Source organism: Cryptomeria japonica, chromosome 7 (assembly GCF_030272615.1).
Source record: "Cryptomeria japonica chromosome 7, Sugi_1.0, whole genome shotgun sequence".
NCBI classification, from domain to species: domain Eukaryota; kingdom Viridiplantae; phylum Streptophyta; class Pinopsida; order Cupressales; family Cupressaceae; genus Cryptomeria; species Cryptomeria japonica.
In genome coordinates this window covers 158,761,960-158,786,431 of record NC_081411.1, presented here as the reverse complement: position 1 = coordinate 158,786,431, position 24,472 = coordinate 158,761,960, and the positions used below count along the sequence as shown (strand labels likewise).

Here is a 24,472-nt window from a genome sequence, read left to right as displayed (position 1 = left end):
TCCTGATTTTATATTCATTTGCATTGGGATGCCCAGTTGGGGGCACGACATGCTACCCTTTACGTTTTTTATGGTTGAAATCTGACATTAGATAGGGGAAGATAATTTTCAAGTTGTTTAGAGAATCCTTAAAGCAAGAGATTTTTCAGTGACAACTTTTGCGCTATGCAAATTAGTAGTCATTAACACATGATCAGAATTCTGCACAAACTACTCCAAATTTGTTCATTGCAGGAACGCATTATTTAAAACATGAGACAGACATTGAGCTTATTCAAATTTCAGACAAAGGAGACAGTTTAACACTACTTGAATCAGAGTAATTCAACATTCATTTACCCAACCTGTCCAAGGTCCACAGCAGGATTCAAGCTTCTTCCACAGTCATAGATGATATCTGTCTGAAGGATTGTAGTTGCTCCTGAAAGGAGATCAATCTCAACCTGCCAAACAAGTTTGACATGAATATTTCTGTAATATTACAATAACAATAAAAATCAGGAAGTTAGTTTACATTCTCACCTCACTTGCTCCAGCGCCATAATTGAGATATTGTGATGCACTTGAATCAGGAACCCAGTAAGTTTGTGCAGAAAGATCCACTGATTGGCTTTTAGCCTGTGAATGAGAAAAAACCTCAGGGTTTGTGTTCCACATTTATTTGAAGATTTTCAATCTATTTCTCAAAGTAATGCATGAAGTGGCAATACACATACTACTAGTACTAACATCTTCAATCCGTTTTTGTAAAAACTGTGATGAGAGCTTCAATTTAAACAAAGCTATTGACACGTTGAAGTATATGATCTTTATTTGTGAAATATGTCAGTGCAATATGTGTTCTTTTTATTTTATCATTTAAGTTCAGAAAATAATAGGGTCATCAACAAATTGGTAGCATCTGTGTCTAAATCCACCTAACACTATACAAAGTCCATGAATTTTTCCATGCTCTTGTGAATCTTTTAAGAAGTAAAGGAGATTTTCTCCCATTAAAATAAATAGATAGGGACTAGGAGAAACTACCTTGTGTACCCCTTTAAATGGATTGAACCATTTACCCGTGTGCCCATTTACTGAAATTGGGAAGGTATGAGTTGTGCATTTTTTGATCCAACTAATAACTTGATTGCTAAATCCAACAACCCCTAGAGCCTGAGTTGAAAAGGTCCATTTTTATCTATTAAAGGCCTTTGAAATATCTAATTTAATCACGAGACTAGACTATATTGAAACTTGGTTGAATGGAGGAGTTCTTGGACTGTCATGAAGCCCACGCAAGATTGAGCAAAACAGTGGTCGCTGAAGCAAAGCTCCGGATTTTATCATTGATGTAGTGTCCCTTTGACGAACAACTAATTATATGCGATTATTAAAATGTATTGTGCAGTAATCACGATGCCGGGGATGGGTTTTGACAAGAAACAGGATTCTGCGATGAAAGGCTATCTAAATCGATCCGACCTCTCTATGGGGCGCTCCGACAATTAAGTGTCCTACCCAAGCTAAGATCCTAGAAGCAAAAGGTTGACAAACTCTGACTTTGTATACCAATGTCGCACAAAGAACACAAACTCCCTTTCAAAAATGACAGAAGATCGAACCTTCAAAAAGCGAACTCAAACTGAAACAGGAAACAAACTAAACTAAAACAGGGAAGCGGAAAGACTACTCTAATATCTACACAGGAAAGGTTTCAAAAGAAACCTAAGGCTGGAAGTAATGCTTAAGGAATTGACCGTTTACAGGCAAGGGAACATCCTCACCTGTTAAGGTCCTCAATCGGAATGCATTCTCTCCTAGAATTTCAGAAATTTGGAAAGGACCGAGCCACAGATTGTCAAATTTGTCATGCTCTCCTTTCCGCTCATGCAAATCTTGGTTTCCTTCTGATTGGCGACACTTCCGAATGGCGTGATCGACACTCAAGGCTTTTAATGCTCCAACAGTTTTGGGGACTTGTACACTTTCTTTTGTGGAGCCACAAGGGTGTATTAAGTGTTTTTGGCAGGATTTCCATCAAGGGAGGTACGGGGCCATGCTTGGTGACTTGTGTCATGACTGCATACTCTGACTTTGGAAGGTCAATCAATCCACCTTCTCAAGGTTTCCCTTTGTGGGTATGGCTAGGTTGATTGCATGTACAAGCCAAGTGCTTGCACTTCCCTGCACTTCCTGACTGACATGCAAGAGTCATGATCACCCTTGTGACCATTTTCTATTTAATGGCTTTTAAGCCTCATTGTAAAGGGTTCTCTCCCTGCTACCTTGAGCTTTTTGATGCTTTTCTCTTCTCTTGAAGACTTGTAATCTTTTGCATTTCTGCAACTATAAGATTGGCTTTTGGCCTTATGATTAATTGAAGATCACCATTCTTGCCTTCTTTCAACTTATGTATGTTGTATATGCTTTCTTATCTTCATCACAGGTGTATGTTGTGACTCTTCTCTCTATATATGCTATGTTGACTGGTTTTCTGAGTGTGACTTGTGGGAATCCTTCTCCCCTCTTGACACTTAGCAAAATTCCAACCTCCATACATGCGTCTGAGTCACTTATGCAACTGAAGTTTGTGCATCTCTTGGGTATTTCAGTTGATTGCTTGTGCCATTTCGGGTGGGGAGAGGAACAATCTCTTATCTTGGTGCATCACCTCCTTTTATTTCAAGCATTTTCTCTTCCCTTTAGCTCTACAAAATTGTTAGGATAAGTCTAGGAGTTAGTTTTGAAGTGTTGAGTTGGTTCAACACCTGCACCTGGATTGAGAAGGAAGTCGGCCTTCTCCGAAGATTCAACCCCCTTGTGCAAGGTCCCACACTTCGGGGTTGTTTCCATGTTTCACAAGGTTGCTGAGTTGATAGCTTCGCAAGGGTGCAAGCTTTTGTGATAACATGTACCTCACCAAGGTTTTAGAGCAAAAATTGAGATCATGTACCTTCCAAAGGTTCTAGAGAAAATTTTGAGATCAAGTACCTTCCAAAGGTCGTAGAGCGAATTTTGAGATCATATACCTTCAGAAGGGACAAGAGTCGATTTCTTCACCAAGGTTGTGTACCTTCTGGAGGGTCTAGAGCGAATTTTTGCTAAGGTCATGTATAGAGCGAAATTTGGAGTGTAACTTGTCAAGGACATTGAGCGAATTTCTTGTTTAAACCCTGTACCTTGCTCCCAACATGAAGCAAGATTACTCCTAGGGTCTTGTTGTGACCATTTCACACATCGCCCCATTAGAATGGGGACCCCCTCTTTTCGCTTTGTTTTTTGCTTTCTCTCTACTTGTTCTTCTCTCTCTTTTTAGGGTTTTGAGTGAGTGAGTTGTCTGCCTGGGCTAGGGCTAAACCTTAGGGTTTCTTTTGGATGTCATTCAAGCTGAGTCCAGTCAAATTTTGGAGAATTGTTAATTGTCCTCCCGAAGGATTGAAATGATTGAAATAAGGTAAGCCTTTCAGGGGAGTCAAATAGGTCTCAGGTTAGGTCTAATAAAGGTTTTTGGGTAAAATCCAATTTTGGCTAAGTGTTAGCATTTTTGAAGGAGAAATTGTGTGTTCTTGCTTGGGTAAGTTTTGACCCTTTTTTTTTTGTAGTGAGATGATGCCTGAAACAGAGAAATCGCTCCTGACCCTCAGAGAGGGCCCAGGGCGAATTTTATCCTAAGTGCAATTTCTTATTTTTTGATGGACTTGCTAACTGGTTCCTAGCCTTGAAAATGACCTGACTTTGCCTTGTGAAGTGGTTTAAGACTTAAACGTGAAGCAGTTTGGCCTAAGAGGGTAAAATCGCTCCTGACCCTTGCTGAGGGTCCAGGGCGAAAATATTGTTTAAGTCATATTTGTCACTGACTTTTCCAATTTGTTTTGTGCAGGGTCTCCCGGAAGGATGATTGAGTGTCACTAAGGGCGATTGAAGTTTTGAAGGTAGGAAAAGTGATGATTTTTGGCCTAAGAGGGAAAAATCGCTCCTGACCCTCAGAGAGGGCCCAGGGCGAGATTTTGATTTCCTTCATTTTGCAATGGAAAAGGACCAAGTTTTGAGTATGAAGGGGAAATGAATGACTTTCTTCACCCACCTGAAGAAGTTTTGACTTGAAATGATGAAGGACCTTGTTGAAAACAGGAAAATCGCTTCTGACCCTCAGAGAGGGCCCAAGGCGAAAAATCTTATAGAGGTCATTTCTAGCCTTATTTGATCGATTTGAGATGTCAAAGGCATGGGGGTGGATGAAGTGAGCATGGTAAAGTATCTAGACTTGATTGAATATGATGAATTGAAGGAGTTTTGCCCAGGAAAGGTAAAATCGCTCCTGACCCTCAGAGAGGGTCTAGAGCGATTTTCTTTGTGTGCACTTTTTTTGACCTTTCTTGGACATAAATTCATATTCATAGCGTGAAACAAGATGAAATCTTCTTTAGCAAAGAAATTTTGAGACGAAAAGTGAAGCATTTTGGTCCAAGTAGCAAAAATCGCTCTTGACCCTCAGAGAGGGTCCAGAGCGAGATTTTCAAATGTGCATTATTCTTGCAAGATCAAAGTGATTTTTATGATTGGAAGGGATGAGGGAAAGCATGTTCTACCTGTTGAATATAATTTGGATGATCAACAAAAGAGGAAATCAACCCAAAATCAAAAAATTGCTCCTGACCCTCAGAGAGGGTCCATAGCGATTTTCCAGGATTCTCTCCTTTGTTTGAGGAATTGAGACAAAATCTTGTGTGGATAGGAAGAGGAGATGATGTTTTGTGCCTTAGAGGCGATTTGGAATCCAAAAGATGAAAGAATATGCCTAAAATGAAAAAGTTGCTCCTAACCCTTGCTGAGGGTCCAGGGCGAAAATCACAAAAACTGCATGTTTTCTTCAAAATGGTGCTAAGGCAAGGTTAGGATAAGGCGAAGAGACCTCCAAATGCATGGTCAGTGATGTTTTGCTTTTGAAACTTGATGATTTTGGTCAGAAAGTGAAAAATCGCTCTTGACCCTCAGAGAGGGCCCAGGGCGAAAATGTTGGAAATCCTCATTTTTCCTTACAACAACGAAGCAAATTTGGATGGAGTGGATAAAGGAGGGATGTTGCTTAATGACGAATGAAGTTTCAATGAAAAATGATAGAGAATCAAGCCCAGTTTGCAAAAGTCGCTCCTGACCCTCAGAGAGGGTCCAGGGCGAAAAACCTCAAAATCACACCTTTTCTCCAAAATTTGATAAAGCTAAGTTTGCAAGTCAATGAGAAGGCCTAGTTGAAATGTCTTGAAGAGGTTTTGGACATTGAAAAATGCTAATCTTGAGCAAAAAATAGAAAATCGCTCCTGACCCTTGCTGAGGGTCCAGGGCGAGATTGCCTTTAAGGACATTTTTTCCTCCAAAATTGTTGATGAGTTAACTCTATAGTGCAAGGAAATGGATTTTGGGAGTGACGTTGAAGGGTCAACAATCAAGTTGAGGTGGATTTTAGCTAGAAAATGAAAAATCGCTCCTGACCCTTGCTGAGGGCCCAGAGCGAAATTTACACTTCCACCTATTTTTCCTCATGCAAAATGTCAAATTTGAAGTGCAACACATTAACTAGATATCAATTTACCCTCCAGGAGATTTTCAAGTCAAGATGCAAGGTATTCAAGGCTAAAATTGAAAAATCGCTCCTAACCCTCAGAGAGGGTCCAGGGCGAAATCATCATGGAGTTTAATCGAACCTTGTTTTAAAAATTAACATTCTCCAATTTGCATTAGATCGCCAAAATTGCTAATCTTGAGGCATTTGGAAAATTAAAATTAAATTAGCATTAAATTAAAGGCATTTTGCCATTTAATAAATTGATTTTAAGCCTTAGAAAATCGAACTTTTTTTGAAGGCATTTAAAATTAATTTTTATTAAATTAAAGTTAAATATGAAGCGCTCAAGGCACTATTTTGATTTATTTTGCCAAGTCGGCCGCCCTTTTTTGGAATTTTATTTATTTTTAACCTCCTTTTTGCCAAGTCGGCCTAGAGGGAGCAAAGGGGTGAGCGCTCTATATATTGGAGGAGTTTTTTTTTCACATTTCAAATCATTCAATCATTACCTTAAGTGCAAAATTGGAGAGCTGATTGGAGGTGCGAAATCTGGTTTGCTTGGAGCGAATTTCTTTCAAGTATTGAAGACTAGAAGGAGGTGGAGTTTATTCTTTTCCAAGCTAGAGGAGGCGCAATTCATTCAAGAGAAGGCTTTGATCTACACTTTGCCTAGCGAAATTCATCTATTTTTGCATCATTTCTTAGAATTTAATACTCAAGAGGAGGTATGGCGAAATCATCTTAACACCATTGTTGAAGATTTGAATTTTGAACATTTGTTTTGAAAAATCTAAATATTGCATAGTTAATTAGGAAATGATAACTCAAGATTTATCATGAAGTTTCCTAATTAAAGTCTTAATCTTCCTTTTAAGTCTAGATTTCTACACTTCAAGATATATTACTAATTGTGAAATGTTGTGTAGGTGTCAAGATGGCGACTCCAAAGGCAGGAGCATCCACTAGTCGTCTAGCTCTCATCAAAGAAGATCAGAAGAACGACGAATTGGAGACCAGGATCGTGTCCGAATGGAGCAATATCGGAGATACCAACTTGGGAAACTTCAATGTGAAGAAGTTTCGAGAGGTCCTCTACATTGGCAAGCCATCACCTGTTGCGAAGAGGATAATTGAAAGTGGCATCATCAAGGCGGCAGGTTTCCCTTCAGCAGTCCAGTGTCATGAGCTAATGATTGAGTGCGCCCACCATTATGATTCACAATCAAGATCGATCGTATCCAAGGAAGGGAACACCTTAGCTTACCTTTCAGAGGAGGCTATAAGTGAGGCTCTTCATCTTCCAGAGCACAAAGATATGATTTACAAAAGCTTAGAAGGAGCCAAGTCAATGTATGAAGATGATCCTAACACCTGTCTCAACCTCATCAACAAGAATTGGCTGCTCAAAAGTCGTCCTCGCCTGAACAAGATTCCCAACACACCACCTAGGATCGACTTCCAGGAGGAGTACAGAGACTTGATAACTTTGCTCAACTGAGTTACAGGGGCTCCTCAAGCTTCTACTTCGAAAAGTGGATGTTCTTCTTCATTCAAGTGATAGTCCAAGGAAAAGGAACACTTCATTGGGCCATAATTATTAGCAATAGCCTGGACGTGCAGTTGAGAAGACTAAGGCCTACCAAGTCGTTCCACATGAGCTCATATGTCATATATGCCTTGATCAGGAGTTTCGAGTATGCAGGGCTACCTCACAGAGGAGTGATTAGAAGAGGACCTAGAGAAGTGAGAGTTTGTGACTCTTATGTTCATCTGCATCATCCACCTAGAAGTGACTACAAGTTAGTCAATGATACCTTCACGATGAACATCACTAGGATATTGCAAGGCGGGATTCACAATCGACTATCTCTGGATACACAAGAGCTTGTGAAGAGGTATGGTGCATGGTTCATCCAGTTTCGAAAGTTTACATACATCAGAGTTCATGGGTGTCCTTCACCTCCCTACATGTTGCCGAGATATCCGACAGACAGAATAGTGTTACTTGAGGTAACCAGATAGTTGGCAGCTTGTGCAAAGGTATCCAGACACAAGCATGGAAATGGAGTTCCCGTACCTATCATATTGGGGAATTCAGTTGAGGTATGTCCAAATACTCAAGCTTCGGAGGATGCAAAGAAGGAATTAGCCTTGTATTCATTCACCTTCTTTGCCCCGCGGGAGAATTTTGATCCTTATGGTTATATGGAGGAGACAGTTGCTAGGAAGTACGGACATGAGTTTCAGGTGGAAGACTTTTGGATGAATCTCTCAAGTGATTTAGAAGTTAAAAAGAAGATGCATTCCAGAATGCCTTTAGATTTCATCAGAAAATGCAAGGTTTACAGAGTAGCCGATCAGGCCCAGGACAATGGCAGACACCTCTAGTCATCCTATGACAAAGAAGATAAAAGAGTGAAGATAGATTGGAACAAGCCTGAGATGTTGGACTTGAGAGCTCTGATGGCTCCGGTTTTATCATGTACTCGCAGATGGGTGAATGTACAACATCAGAAGTTGAGAGAGCAGAACGTACCAATGACTTTTACTTTGGAGGAAAGACTAGAAGGAGGAGCAAGCGTGAGTGAAGACACTTCTCATCCTAGAGGCGCAAAGAGGAAAGAAAGACCTGAGAAAAGGGAATCTTCCAAGAGGAAGCAGGAGGCCAATCAAGATCGCCCATCAGGCACATCTTCTTGACATGGAAAGAAGGCAAGTCAAGCTGAAGGTCAAGAGAAGATGGTACCTGAGGTTGATGAATCTATGGAATCCATGGTACAGAATGATAAGCTGGAGAAGGGACAGACACCTCAACATTCATCAAGTCAATCTCCCCAAATTGATGAGCTACAGGAAGATCAAAGAAATGATGATGAAGCGACATCTCCTCTCCGAGAAGATGAACCCCTGCTTAAAGAAATACAAGTTAGAGAGACAAGATCCACCATCCCGGATTGGTTGAAAGAGAGACTGACCAGGGTGATTGTGATTGAAGAAGAAGAAAATGCAATTGATTTGGAGAGCCTTATAGGAAATTCTCAAGAAGTAACGGAAAAGAGGAAGGCCACCAAGATGTCTAAAGTGATAAGAGATGAAGCAGGATCAAGGAAATTGCAAATAGCTACACCAGTAGTGGACAAGTATGAAGGTGAAATTCTTGCAGATGAGTATGACGTAGAAACATTTGAGCTTGGTCCATTCACTTCTGAACAGGCAATGGATGAGGCAACCGATTCATTTGAAGCACTTAAGGACAAACTCAAGGAAGAAGTGGAAAAGAATAAGAGGCTTGAGAGAGAGGTCGGTGCTTGGAGAGGCTACTTTAGTCATCTCAATCAGCCCTTGAGATGTCAGGATCCAGCAGTATCTCCTGTGCAAGCACTTCCCCTTGAATCAGTTGGCGAAGCAGAAAGGGTCAAAAGCTTGGTTCAGCTCATGAGCTCTTGGATTGATAAATCCCACACGGTAGCCATTGAATTTGCAACAAGGATGATGAAGACAATTCATCGAGCTATCCAGGTCCTTGAGATTATTCATAATCTGTTGATAACTGTAGCTGCTTTTGCTCACACTAGAGATGTTATCATTCTTGTCTTGCAAGTAATAAGACAGACACCAAGACGGATCCTGGCACAAGAAAAGATAATCGATGGAGGAACTCATAACCTACTACAGTGGTCAGCTCTGCTCCAGATGAAAGAGGTCCTTTTTGAAGACATCAGCACCAAATGCAGTCAAGTTGAAGGTGTCATCCATCCAATTCAGGATAAAGTGTTTGAAGTGTTGTGTACCATCCTTGGCTGACGAATCGAGATTGAGACAGATGTGGACATCCAAGAGTTAGAGGATAGAATCAAGGTCATCTTTTGCAAAGAGGAAAATGTCATCACGGATGAGCAACGAGACTTGATGTTCACTACCATGCTCCTGATTGAGAAGATCAAAGAACTCGAACCTGGATGGGAAGCAGCTCTTCTCATTGGCTTCGATCAGGTTATTCACTTGGAGGAACGAATGAAGAATCTTCTTGAGATTCCTATTGCTGAGATTGAAGGAATTGTGTCCAGATTCGTTGGATATGCTAAGAAAGAGCATAGGAAAGGGAACAAGGTTCTAGAAGAAAGGTTGTTATAGGATGATGTGGCATCTTAATTATCATTGGTCTATGTTTCCTCGACTTTTGTGCCAATTAAATATTTGGCTATGCATTTAACAATGTTCATCTAAAAGGGGAACTTTTTGTAATAAACCCTAATTAGGGTTTAGGTGTTAAAATCTCAGCCATTGATCTTCTTTCGATCTGGGCCGTTCATTGTAATTGAGGATGCTATATATACCCTCACTCATTTTCATTTTGTGATTAGATGAGATCAGATTAGAAAATTAGAAGAAGATATTCGAGATTAGAGAGCTTAGAGAGAAAGTTATTTGTGTAGCAAGATTGAGTAGTGAAGAAAGAATTTTGAACAATTGTTGTCCATTTGGCTTTGAGATCAATAAAATATTGAAGTTATGGTGTTTTATTGCAATACTTGTAGCTATCTTCATGGTTGTTTATCTTCTTGAATCATTCTCAGTCGAAGTAGTATTTAAGTTTGAAGGACTAAGTGTTGTGCTTGATCTTTGGTGAGATTCATATCCATACCACTAGCTTCTTACTGATTCTAAGGATGCCTTGTGTGGTCAACTAGAGATATTGAGATTTCTTGAACATTCAATCATTATTGAAATATTGATATGTATCTTCATGATAGTATCCATAATCCTTGATGATTTGAAAACCACTAATCACCTTAGAAGATCGCATCAATTCCAATAAAGTTGTAATCCCTTGGCAATACTGAAATTGGTAGAATCTTACCAAGTCTAGCCTACATTGAGTCATTATTTGGATTAGATTAGAATTCATCCCTTGAAACCCCTATCTTTTGATCTTTTTTGAGCATTTGTTAGTATTAGGAAAAATCCTGTTCCTGCAGTCGAGTGAGAGAAACACAGACCAGCTTTCAAAGTGTGTAAGACCCCTTGAAGAAACAACATTCACAATGACCACTAGTGCTTATCCACATGTAGAGATCCTACAGCGAAGAACCTTGAAGTCACCCTGATTGATCCTTTTCGCGATATCTTCAGCATTCAGAGGCTTTACTCAAGAGAGGATAAGGTACCCTTGGGTATTTTATTCTGTGTTTGATAGTGTACAAAATACACGTCAATAGTTCTCTTTAAAGGCTAATTCAGCATTCAAGTGACTAAAACACTTAAGGTTTGAGTAAACTGAAGGCAAGTGTTAGAGGCTGAATGATAAGTATACACCAAACCATGTCCTTTTCTCTTGATTTGAAGAAAAATTTCCATGTACCTTGCCCATGATTAAGACTTCCTTAAAGATATGTACAGTGCTTCCTAATTTGAATGAATTGCACCTATAGCATGCACTTTTGATTAAATTGAGTGAAAAATCACATGAAATTGGAATGAGAGATCAAGTCAAAATAGGAGTATGAAAAGGTTATAAATCATGTGTGTTTGATGCTTATTTGTTTATTTTGCAGAAAATGAGGAAAGAAATGAAGAGAATCACAAAGGAGGAGAAGATCTCAAGATATTCAAAGACTCTCACCATATCATGATGACACGAAGAGATCAAAGGATGCAAGGAAGAAATCACTCAACTACCTCAAGGCACTAGAGCATAAAGGAAAGATGACTCACATGGTAGAAAATAAGGGTCTTACAATCTTGAATTCCCTTTGGGAATCCAAGAATCAAATTTAGTACATTGAAGAGCTACATTCAACCAAATGCACCATTCACTCAAAGTATATCATGAGCAAGAGAAGGTCAATCAAGGTCATCACCAAGCATATATCAAACATGATCAAAGAAGCAGATAATTTCAAAAGAGTTAATCAAAGTCCGCTTCTCATCAATCATCACACTGAGCAACTGAATAATGTTGAGTATCAAGCGATATTGCTCAACATTCCTTGACAAAGCACAAGTGCAAGATTGAGGTGGCATCCCAGTCACTACTCCACCAATCAGAAAGGTTCCACCTAACGCGTCTAGATTCAATAAGCCAGACCTATCCATGAATGCACAAACTCCTATGTACCTACCCTCAATATGTATTGGCTGAATATTCTAAGGACGACATGTGTTCAAATATTGTAGTTTTCTCATTGGTTAAGAAGAGTTTGTTGTAACAAACCTTAATTAGGGATTCATTGGAAAAATCTTGGCCATTGATTGAGATTCAATCCTGGTCGTTCATTGTAAATGAGCTTTCTATATAAAGCTCAAACTCTTCATTCGTAAAGGTTAATAGTTAATAGTCAATAGTCAATAGAATAGTTAATAGTTAATAGTCAACAGTCAATAGAATAGTTAATAGTTAGTAGCATGAGAAGAATAGGATAGGAGAAGGCATAAATTGTTGCCTAAGTTGTAAATGAACTCCATTTTCATTGAAGTTATGGTAAGTGTGTTGTTTCTTTACAATGTGCATGGTTTCTTGTTGGATCTTCACGTTAGATGATTAATAATTAGATTGAATGGAAGAATTTGTTGAATGCATTTGCATGGAATCCATTAGTCCATACCACTAGCCTCTTGCTGATTGTAAGTGTGCCTTGTGTGGTCAACTGGCATTGAATGAGCTTGACTTCAATCGTTATACGTAAATTGCTTATGCATTGATTTGAATGGTGATCAATGTTCGATGATAATGATTTGAACATCTTTAAAATATCCTTAGAAGATTGCACTGAGCTTGTGTCAAATTGTTCAAGTTGATGGCAAGACCTTGCCCAGTATGATTCCATCTAATCATTCATCCATCTTCTTACATTCTAGGCCTTAGAATAGATTCTGTCAACCCTTTATCTTCTGTTATTTTTTTCAATTCAAGCTAGTTTAGGATGAGAAGCATCACAAGATTGCAACATCAGATGATCAAGTTCCAGTGACTAAAGCATTCGACAATTCAACGGAAGTCCCCTTGTGATTTCCAGCATTATCACATCAACCAACTGTGCTTATCCACACATCATGACCTGACATACAAGACCCTTGGAGTTGTCACAAGTGATCCTTAAGCGAATCTTCAACATTTGAGAAACTTTGTTCAAGAGAGGATAAGATACCTTAGTATTTTATTTTGTGTTCACATGTGCATAAAAACACATCAACAATTCTCATTTTCTCCAGTATTCAGTATGTTCTATTTTGATGTTCATTTGGCTTCATTTGCTATACTTACTATTTATAGTAAGTCAGAGGTTGATCAAGGACCCTTTCTATTTTTAGCAAGAGCATCTGGTCATATGGTGATTAGTAGTGTTGACTCCCATTTTAGACGGTATGGCTAAATAATAAGTATTTTGGACGTTATTAATATTTTAGTGGCCAAATTAATATCAAATCATTAAATGGCTTATTATAAAGTTATAATTTAACTTAAAGTTGAGGGTCGAGTCATCATCAAAAGGGGGCCATTATTACAATTAATTATGGAGTCCAAAATTAATGAGAAATTTATAAAGTTGAGGGTCGAGTCATCATCGAAAGGGGGCCATTATTACAATTAATTATGGAGTCCACTATTAATGAGAAATTAAAATGATTTACTAAGTTTAAATGTAATAACATTTTAAAGGTTATTTAAAAATGATTTTTAGAGGAAATCGAACTTCATGAGGAGATATAAGGCTTTGCAAGAGAAATTGAACTCATTATGTGATTATTTTCTAAAAACTTGTTTGCTGGAGAGCATTGAGGGTTTGAAGAGACCAAGGGTTTCTGCAAATTTCAGAACTATTGGGCATTGAAGAGCGTAGCTTCTTCACTGCAGCATCTTTCTGAGGTTGTGCAACATTCAACTGAGGATTGCTAATCAGTTGGCTTCACACGGCAGTCATTATTGGGCGAATTGGAATAAGAATTCAGTGTGTTTTAAATCAGATTTGAAGAACCAGATTGCAGGCATTCATATGTGATATTTAAGAGTGTTTTAAAAATATCCCCCATCTAATAGATGACTGAAAACAAGCATATTTTTGCTAATGGTCTCTAATTTTGGTTTATATATATATGCTGCTGATAAGTTTGTCTCAGATTTGGAACAAGAGTTGACAGCTTTTAATGAACAATTATAAGAGTCTTGTTATGATAGGAGGGTGATCTAAGATGCACTAACAACAAATTTGAAGGATTCTATACCAAACGACTCATAGATAACACTTTCAGCTTAAAGACATTTTGACAAACACTTGGTAGGTGTCCTCAGAAAATTCATACAATGTAAAGTAAACTCTATGCAAACCACTAGCTCCTCTATTGAGTTAAAGTGACTTTTACAATGCAGACCAAATGATTTGTTACAATGTACCAACAATAACTTGAGAATCTTGTTCATCAACCTATAACTTTCAGCTAATCTGAATACACATGACAGCCAAGGACCTTTATTATATGACCAAGTAAATGAATTGATGATAAAAGAACCTGGACAATTCGATGTGAAGAAGGAAGCAATATCCACACACAAAACCCCTCGAATGTGCCAAATCGAACTTGCTTATGTGCCGCCCCTGCTGCTGTGGTAAACAGACTGAGGTCACAATGATTAGACAGCCGATTCTCCTCCAATTTAGTATTGACTGAAGCGCCCTTCTCCTTCTGCCAAATCGCTAAACTCCAATATGATTTTTGATACTTCTTGTGGTGTATTTGGGCAAAATCAAAGTTATGAACAGTCTGACCCAAATTTTCTGATGTATTCTAATTGGTGGTCGATCTCTCTTCAAATCATCTCCAAATTGCTCCCAAAAGGTTCACCTTTCCTTCCAATTCAAATCGCCTATCTCAAGTATATAGTTTGAAGCCTCCTTGGGGAGAAATGAACATAATCGAAGGCAAAGGGCACAGCAGTTCGATAGTCTTCAGACGTGGTAATGATGGACCAGCTAACTATATCTTCCCAATGACCCTTCTAACCAAATCGGCACCTTTTCCTTGAATGATTTTAATTAGCTATGAGAACCAAATCGCCAACTCTGAAAATATTATGGAGTCATACCATGGCAGTAACAAATTTCGAATAAGTTCAAATTGGAAGACTGATATGTCTCCCACCCTCAATGCAACCCCCTGGAAGGTCTTTCACTTCCTCAGTTATGCCAATCACCCGGGAGTTTTTGTTCCCAAATGACACTTCTACAGACAACCTTCCGGCTCCACAAATCAACATACAAGAGATGATGCAAACAACTGATGATCAACAATGAATTACTCCTCCTTTTATTTCAATCCTACCCAATCATTTCATTCCTTCTAGAAGATCACCTTATGAGTGTAGGTACACTTTATTATTATTTATTACACATATTATATTAATTGCACTTTATAAAGTAATATTATAAAATTTAAGTGCACATGCCGCACAATACGTGTAATCTTCTAATTTCTCCCTTTTACTCAAAAATCATGAGATCATTTCATTCCTTCTAGAAGATCGCCTTATGAGGGTAGGTACACTTTATTATTATTTATTACACATATTATATTAATTGTGCTTTATAAAGTAATATTATAAAATTAAAAGTGCACATGCCTCATAATACGTGTAATCTTCTTATTTCTTCCTTTTACTCAAAAATCATGAGATGTGAAGCCTCAAATCACTGCAACTCGACCCGCAAAACACTCCTCTTGGCCTACGAGGGTCAGATGATAGGCCAATCTCAAGAAATATTGAGGACTAATGTGAAGGGGACATTACAGTTTTGGAGCCATCTATATTCAGCTATGACTTGCTTTTTGGCAGCTGCAGTCAGCATTAAGGGCACTACCTATAAAGGGGCGATTTATTGTTTGAAGACACAAAAATTTCTGAATTTTATCTAGAAGGTAGTGGCTTACTATAGTAAATCAAAACGCAGCCTTTGGAGGTGCCAATCAAAGGTTATGTTGTAGATCAGTAAATCAGGTTCCTATTGTTCTATTGTAGTTGCTTTTTGGATTTTAGTCAATTCATAAGGGTTCAAAACAATTGGTTCCTTGTTAGCTCTATGAAATTCATGTTTCAATGTATGCATCTTGTTAAGTTTCTATGTCCTTGATCTCTTGTATATCTCCTGCATTCAATATATCTAAAAATTCCCAAAAAAGTAAATAAAAAATCAGAAAATTCAAAACCAAAACAAACCTTCATTCGCCAACAAAACATCAGAGAACCGGTATTGAAGACAAGGGGTCTTTACAAGAATCTCAAGTGAATCTTCCAAAATTCAAAAAAATGGAAAGATGGCGACTTGGTGGCACGAAAAGAAAGAATATCCCAAACCATGATGCACAACTCAAGGAATTAAAGGAAAATTCCATTTTGGAACTCAACTATGAAGGTGGGACCCATTTGAATGGTATCTTGGATAGGAAACTATGACATGCCATTAAAACAATTGCCCAAATTGACCTTTGCCAACTTAGCAGCATGTTGGAGAAATTCTATATAAACGCACAAGTACAATTCATTTCTCACGTGCGAATTTGGAGAAAGAAAAGTTGGAGAGAAAGTGTAAAAGTCAGACTCGGAGAATATTTTATTCTTCTCAGAAAGCTTTGTTTGTAGGAAGTACTAATTTATTCTTGAAATGGCTGAATCAAGTAAAGCGGCAACTATTACCAGGTAGGCACAGATAAAGACTAAAATCAAGGGATTCCTTCCAGAATCGAAGATGGTGTCTAGGTGGAAAGAAATCAGTGACACAAATCTGGGAACATTCAACTTGGTTGCTTTCCAAATCAGGATGTTTGGGGCAGTAGGGCATACTCCATCACTTATTGCTGCCAAAATTGTTAAAAGAGGAATTGTTGCGGTAATTGGTTTTCCCCCTTCTATCCAATGTCCAGAGTTGATCCTGGAATGTGCAAAACGTCACAATCCGAAAAGAACTATTTCAATATCAAGTGGCAAGCTTTTGGCCACCTTAACTCCGGAAGCTATCGGTGAGGCCTTTGGAATTCCCTCTCATCATTCCATGACCTATAGGACTGTGAATGGAGCTAAGGCAGTGTATGAGGCAGGGTTTGACAAATGCGCTGAAGTTATCAATAAGAATTGGTTGCAAAAACCTAGGCCGCACATTACCAAAATGCCTAAGATGCTCATCATTTTCGAATTCAAGCAAGAGTATGTGGACTTGATAATGATGTTGATCAAAATTATGGGGTGTTCACATGCCTTAAATTTTGAGATGTGAATGTTTTTCTACAATGGCGAAGTCATGAATGCCAATGGACTAGTAGACTAGGCCAGATTAATCAACCATTATGTACACGAACAGCTAAAAGATTTGAAGGAGAAGAAGACTCAATCCTTTTATATAAGTTCTTACGTAATTTATTTACTTGCAAGGATGGGTGGCTTCAATGGTTTGCTAGGAAAAGGTGTCATGGGTTGCGGACCAGCACAACTGGAAGTTTATGAATGCTATCCCCAACTGCACCTATACAATACTAATTCTTTCAAATTGGCAAATGACACTTTTAGTATGTACCTAATCAGAATTATGCACAATGAACTTCACACAAGACTATCACCACAGACTAGGGCTTTGGTACAAAAATTTGGGGCCACATTCGTGCAGTTTCCAAAGTTCACCTATATCAGGATGCAAGGATTCTCTACCAACCACATAAATTACCAAGATATCCATCTGACAAACTGGTGCTGCTGGAGCTTGTGAGACAATTGACAACATATGACCAAATTTAGAAGAAGGAAAGAAAGCTATCCATTGAATTCCCAGTTGTCCTCGGTGATTGTGTGGAAGTGTGCTTGAACCTGGCAACAACTGAAAAGGAAGTAGAGGAATTGGCATTCTACCGCTTGACATTCTACACATCCAGATCCTTTTATGATCCTGTTGTGACGTTTTCACACATCGCCCCATTAAAATGGGGACCCCCTCTTTTTGCTTTTGTTTTGCCTGTTCTTCTCTTTGCTTTTAGGGTTTTGAGTGAGTGAGTTGTCTGGGCTAGGGCTAAGCCTTAGGGGTTTCTTTTGGATATTTTTTAAGCCGAGTCCAGTCAAATTTTGAAAGTTATTAAGCGTCCTCTCGAAGATTGAGATTATTGAAGTAAGGTTAGTCTGTCAGGAAAGTCAGATATGTCTCAGGGTAGGTCTAGTCAGGGTTCTTTTTGGGAAAATTCAAATTTTGTCTAAGTGTTAGCATTTTGAAGATGAAATTGTACATTTTTGCTTAGGTAAATTTTGATCAAATTTCGGAGGCAAGATGATGCTTGAAACACAAAAAGTGCTTCCGTCCCTCACTGAAGGACCATGCCACTTTTTTCAAGATAACTGATTCCTGGCCTTGAAGATGACCTAATTCTGCCTTGTGAAATGATTGGAGACCTAAATTTTGAATATTTTAGCCAGAAAGGACGAAAGTGCTCCCGTCCCCCACTGAGGGACCAGAGCACAAATGTTATTTTATGCATATTTGTCACTGACTTTTCTATTTTGTTTTGTGCAGGGTCTTCCGGAATGATAATTGGACATGACTCGATATTTTTGAAGATTTTGAAGGCACAAAAATGGTGAATTTTGAAGGTTAAAGGAAAAAGTGCTCCCGTCCCTCACCAAGGGACCAAGGCGAAGTGCTCCCGTCCCTCACTGAGAGACCAGGGCGAAAAGACTTATTTGAGCCATTCCTGCCCTTGTTAGTTTAAATTGAGACATCAAAAGGCATGGTGAAGGAGGAAATGAACATTATAGAGCATCCAGACTTGATTGAAAGCAATGAAATGATGAATTTTTGGCCTAGAAGGTCAAAAGTGCTCCCATCCCTCACTGAAGGACCAGAGCACTTTTCTTTATATGCACAATTTTAGACCTTTATTGGACATTAACTTCTATTCATAGCATGAAGTAAGATGAAATCTTCCCTAGCAAAGAAATTTCGAGGTGAAAAGTGAGACAATTTGGCTTAGAACGCAAAAAGTGCTCCCGTCCCTCACTGAAGGACCGTGCCACTTTTTTTCAAATTTGCACTATCTTTGCAAGGTTAAGGTGATTTTATGATTTGAAGAGGTTAAGGGAAGCATGTTTTGTCCATTGAATATAATTTAAGCAGTCTACAAAGGAGTAAATCAACCCAAATGTCAAAAAGTGCTCCCGTCCCTCACCAAGGGACCAAGACAAAAGTGCTCCCGTCCCTCACTGAAGGACCATGCCACTTTTTCAAGTTTCTCTTCTTTGTTTGATATTTTATGGCAAAACTTGGCTCGGATAGGAGGGAGAAAGGACGTTTTATGCCTTAGACGCAATTGAGAAGTTTAAAGAACAAAAAAGTATGCCAAGATGTGAAAAGTGCTCCCGTCCCTCTCCAAGGGACCAGAGCGATTTTCAAAAGTGCCCCCGTCCCTCACTGAAGGACCAGAGCACTTTTCTAAAAATACAAATTTCTTGCAAAGGCAAGGCAAGTTGCGTGATTAAAATGAATGAAAGAAGGCAAGATTCATCCATTGAAGATAATTTGGAAGACTAGCAAAGGACGAATTGGCTTGGAATTGCAAAAGTGCTCCTGTCCCTCTCCAAGGGACCAGAGCACTTAACATGTTATCTTGCCTTTCTCACCAATTTTAGACAAATTGAGGCCAAGGCGCAAGTTTGAAAAAGTGTTTAAAATGCCTTGAAGTCGAATTGAGATGCGAGAGTTGCAAATTTTGACGACAACTGGCAAAAGTGCTCCCGTCCCTCACCAAGGGACCAGAGCGCTTTTTCCAAATATGACCATTTACCTTGCATTTTGAAATGATATTTTTATTACCAAGGCTCAAGATGGTGTGAAATGTGATATTCTACGCCTTGAGGGTAAATTGAAGATTAATATGATCAAGAATTCATGCAATGGACTCAAAAGTGCTCCCATCCCTCACTGAACGACCGTCCCACTTTTTTTGAAAACAACAAATTCCCTCCGAGATTATGCTAAGGCAACGTTGTATGAGATGGGAAGAATCTTCTAAAGCGTGGTGAACAAAGGTTTGACTTCAAAAAATTGAGAATCCTAGCCTAAAAATGAAAAAAGTGCTCCTGTCCCTCTCCAAGGGACCAAAGCGAAGTTATTGGCATTCACTATTTTCTACCATATTTTGGACGTTAACATCTTCCAAATCGCATTAGAAGCTAAATTTGCCAACTTCGTAATATTTGAGAAAAATTAAATTAAACTGGCATTTAATAAATTAATTTTGAGCCTCAAAAAAATCGAATTTTTATTATAAAGGCATTTAAAATTAATTTTTTTGTGAAATTAAAAAAATTAAAGGTGGAGCGCACAAGGCATTATTTTGTCTTTATTTATGAAGTCGGCCTTCTTCTTAGTATTTTTTATATTTTATTTTAAGGCTTATTTGCTAGGTCGGCCTCATGGTTGAAGAAGGTGAGCGCTCTATAAGAGGGGACTGTTGTGGACAAATGCAAATCATTCATTCATTGTTTTAAAATGAGAATTGGAGGAGCAAATTGGAGAGGTGAATTTCTTGCTAGTTTGGAGGATAATTTCCAGATTTTTGAAGACATTTGAAGGCGAATTTCCAGATCTTGAAGAAGCTAGTGGAAGGTGGAGTTCTTTTCCAAGCTAAAGGAGGCGCAATTTGTTCAAGAGAAGGCTTTGATCTACACTTTGCCTAGCGAAATCTATTTTTTACATCATTTCTTAGAGTTTAAAACTCAAGAGGAGGTATGGCGAAATCATCTTGACACCCTTGTTCAAGGTTTGATTTTTTAGACATTTGTTTTGGAAAATTTAAGTATTACATGGTTAATTAGGAAATGATAACTCAAGATTTATCATGAAGTTTCCTAATTAAAATCTTGAATCTTCCTTTTAAGTTTAAATTTTAGACTTCAAGATATATTACTAATTTTGAAATGTTGTGTAGGTATCAAGATGGCAACTCCCAAGCTCGAAGGATCTACAAGTCAGAAGGCTCTCATTAAGGAAAATCAAGCCAGATCAAGGACGGTCTCCTTCGGGACGATCAAGCAAGGATAAGGGCGACCTCCTACAGTCTAGCATCGACAAGGATGGCTTTCTTTGGACTAACGTCATCAAGGGCGACTTCTCCAATCCAGCATTCCAAGGCGAGGTACATCAATCGTCTTGCACATCAAAGACAAAAGGGGTCAGAGCAAGGGTTCATTGAAGAAGCAAATAGTTCCAAAAGAGTTAATTAAAAGCTAGCTTCTCAACAACATCAAGTTGAATATCTACCAAGTTACAAGTGTCAGACGAGGTGGCATCCTAGTCATCACTTCTCCAGTCAGTGTGGTCCACCTCAGCATTTCCAGATTCAATGTACCTAACTCATGGAAGGTGGCACAAACTTCGATGTACCTACCCTGGCTATTCATTGGTGGAATTTTCCAGAAAGGACATGTGTCCAAGCAATACAATTTTATCATTGGTCAAGCATTAAATGTTATGTAATGGTTGTAACAAACCCTAATTAGGGTTTTTATTGTTGAATCTTGGCCATTGATCTCGAATTGATCTAAGCCGTCGAATTGTATTGAGGGCACTATATAAGCCCCGACTCTTCATTTTGTAAAATTATATAGAAAAAGTTGGAAGCAGTTAGAATAGAAGATAGAGAGAGTCAGTAGTTAGAATAGCAAATTAGTCTAGCAATTAGAGTAGAATAGGAGGACAAGGCAAGAAATTGTTGCCATTGATTGTAAACAAACTCCATTTTCATTGAAGTAATGGTGAAGTGTGTCGTTTCTTGCAATATGCATGGTTTCTTGTTGAATCTTCAATCCTAGATGGGTAGATGATTAGATGAATGGAAGAAATGTGCTTGATTGATGGTGAAATTCGTACATCCATACTACTAGCAGTTTGTTGATTGTAGACATGCCTTGTGTAGTCAATTGGAATCATTCAGCTTAAGCTTAACTTCAATTGTCGCTTCTTCATTGATATGCATCAACCTGATGATGTCTATGCCTGCAGTGATGATTTGAACATCATAAAGCTTTCCTTCGAAGATCGCACTAACCTTGTGGAGATGTTCCTGTGATGTCAAAACAAGACTTAGTTAGAATTTCATCAAAGATCATTCATTGCTCCTACATTCTTAGTGTTAGGATTAGATCCTTTCCTCGCCCTCGTCTTTTTTCCTTTTTTTCAAGTCAAAGCTAGTAAGAGCCTGTGTTCCAGCAATATTCAAAGCAGATCAGACGTTCAATCATCAAATGTAAGTCCCCTTGTGATTCCAGCAAATCACATCATACCACAGAGAGCTTATCCACATGTAGAGACCCTACAACGAAGAACCTTGGAGTCATCCTGATTGATCCTTTTTCGCGATATCTTGAGCAATCAGAGGCTTTACTCAAGAGAGGATAAGGTACCCTTGGGTATTTTATTCTGTGTTTGATAGTGTACAAAATACACGTCAACAGATCCATATCATAAAATCAGGAGGGTTGGTAGATTAAAATTTGTACACAAGTTTCACCTAGAAGATTATTGGGCAGGTGCTAAGGATGATCTTGAGGCCAGGAAGAAAATGTTTTCCAGGCCACCCCTTGACCCATCAGAATAGGTGAAATAATTCAAGTGCCTGATAAGGTAAAAGAGGATTCGGACTTAATGCATCCAAAATTTGAAAAGGTGAAATATCAACCCATTTAGCCTCCAAATTGGTTATAGCTTGAAATTGATGATTTGGACATTTTCGCCGGATTTGTTTTGAAATTCACTAGACATTGGGTTGATCGGCATGTCAAGAAACTGAAAGAAGGAAAAGTCCGCTTGAGTTACCAGTTAATGGGAAATCTGGACTCCCATTGTGAAGCCACTAAAGGATCTTCACAAGCCCAAGCTGAGGAAGGAGAAGCTCGATAGAAGGAAGTTGAGCACAATAAAGGAAAGAGTGCTGCGAAGAGGCCAAGAACAACAAGGAAGAAAGAAGCCTAGTTAGAAATTCAACAGGAAGTTCAACAAGAAGAACCATCGCAGAAAAGGGCAAGGGTGGAAGGGACTCAATTGCTAGCTAGCTCTTCCAATGTGCAAGAGGTAGAAATGTTTAGACAAGAAAATCCAATAAATCCACTTCAAAGCAACATTCCCGACAGTGCTCCAGCGCATGATGTTCTCAGTATCAGTGCTCCACATAGGCCCAATCAGCTAAGAATTTAAAGTCAACAACTTCCTCTCCATCCAAAAGAGCCACACCAGGATAGTTTTGTAGAGGCCATCCTTGGGTAGATGGAAGAAGTTTCATAGGAGCATGAGTAGATGGAGATTCAGGATCAATCAATTTCCGCTCCTGATTGGTTGAAAGATAGATTGAGGAAGAAACTATAAAAAGAAGTAGATCTAACACAGGAATTAGAAGAACTCCTGAAGAGGATGGATAAATCGGCAGAGAAGAAGGCTCCTCAGAAGTTCTCCAAGGTCATAAGAGACGAGTATGGATCTCAAATTTTGCATTTAGCTTAGCCTGCAATGGATAAAGACAAGAATGACATCACGCCAAATGACTACATAATCAAAGAGGTTGATCTAGGGCGTGCTTCTATAGGGCAGGTGATGGAAGACTTTGAAGGATCTTACCTAGCTATGAGAGAAAAGATGCAGAAGATGAAGGAAAAATGCAAAAGGTTGAAAGGAGAAAATAAGGCCTTGTGTGAGTATATTAAAAGTCAACCACTTAGGGAGGCAGATCCATCCGTGATTCCCCCTTCCTCTCTCCCTAAAGAGGTCATTGATGATGCTAAAACAATCAAGGAAATAGCCCAGTATTCTAGGGAATGGGTGGAAGACATCTTTGCTGCTGCTGGAAAATTCATTGAAGATTTGGCTCGACTTCACTCCAAATTTGTGGCCCTTATGTACAGATTAGAAGTGGTGGAAGGTCTATGGGATGATGTTCACATTTATCAAGATTTGACCATTCCGCGACTCAGAGCTCTAATGAAAGTTCCAAAGTAGGTGCTAATTGATAGAAAAGTGATTCAGGAGAATGAAATTTATGATTTTCAATGATGGTTTTGTGTCATTTGCTCTGGAAGAGCTATCTTTGAAAAGTCCAACGTGGAGTCTTTAACTTTAAAAGACTCAATCAGAAAGGTACAAGAAGAGATTATAAGCGTGATTGAGGCCTTCTTCATGAAAAAATAAATGAGGGCAGAGTAACAGTGAACTTCCTGAGAACATAGTTGCATGAATTCTTCTTTGTAAGGTCTTTTTCCAAGGAACATTTTGTAATATCCCCTAACAAATTCTATGTTAAAATCATATTAATATATTAATTCTTTTATATTAGTCCCAATTCGCTAATATAAAATAATTAATTAGCAAATGTCTATTATAATATTAATTTTATAAGATAATTAATAAAATCTTATATGAATAGATGGTTAAGAGAATTGGTTCGAGTCGGTTGAAGAACCACCATCTCGGAAAAAATTTAACAGGGAAGAGTCTCGGTAAATGGGGACAAATTGGAATCATTGGTGAAATAGGAAACAAATAGAAGCAATTCTCCTTTTGTCAGTTGATAGCTGACCTATTGGATGCAGTTCGAAAATGGATTTGCGTTGGGCATTTGCAACAGTGGCGTGAGTCGCAGTCCTGAACTTAAACCTAGTTCAATACAAATGGTGGTGGCGTGAGTTACAGTCTCGTGCACCCTCCTTGGCACGTGACGGAAATAAGAATCCCTGACGCAGGCGGAAGACAGCCCGACGAACATTTCTCTCCATGGTTCTACAACCCGATATCGGGATATATTGCGCAGGCATTTCTGTGTGGAATAAATCGCAAGTATTGTGCAGTATTTGGAGAGAAGTAAACACATAGTAGATAATAGTGGTGCTGCGATCCAATGTTAACTCTCAAGCAT

At 38.7% G+C, this 24,472-nt stretch overlaps 2 protein-coding genes across 4 annotated transcripts in view; one reads left to right on the top strand and one right to left on the bottom strand.

Annotated features, from left to right (window-relative positions):
• The window catches only part of LOC131078261 (indole-3-acetaldehyde oxidase), a 143,478-nt gene that overhangs the window by 56,590 nt on the left and 62,416 nt on the right, over window positions 1-24,472 (bottom strand). For all 3 annotated transcript variants that reach the window (XM_059209217.1, XM_059209218.1, XM_059209219.1), the window contains exons 3-4: window positions 523-618; window positions 345-443 (exon numbers count right to left, since the gene is read on the bottom strand). In XM_059209217.1, the coding sequence (XP_059065200.1) occupies window positions 345-443; window positions 523-618 (195 nt within the window). The remainder of the gene's footprint in view (window positions 1-344; window positions 444-522; window positions 619-24,472) is intronic.
• Window positions 1-24,472, top strand: part of LOC131857118 (probable folate-biopterin transporter 6) — a 137,477-nt gene that overhangs the window by 56,149 nt on the left and 56,856 nt on the right. The gene's annotated exons all lie outside the window — the stretch shown is intronic.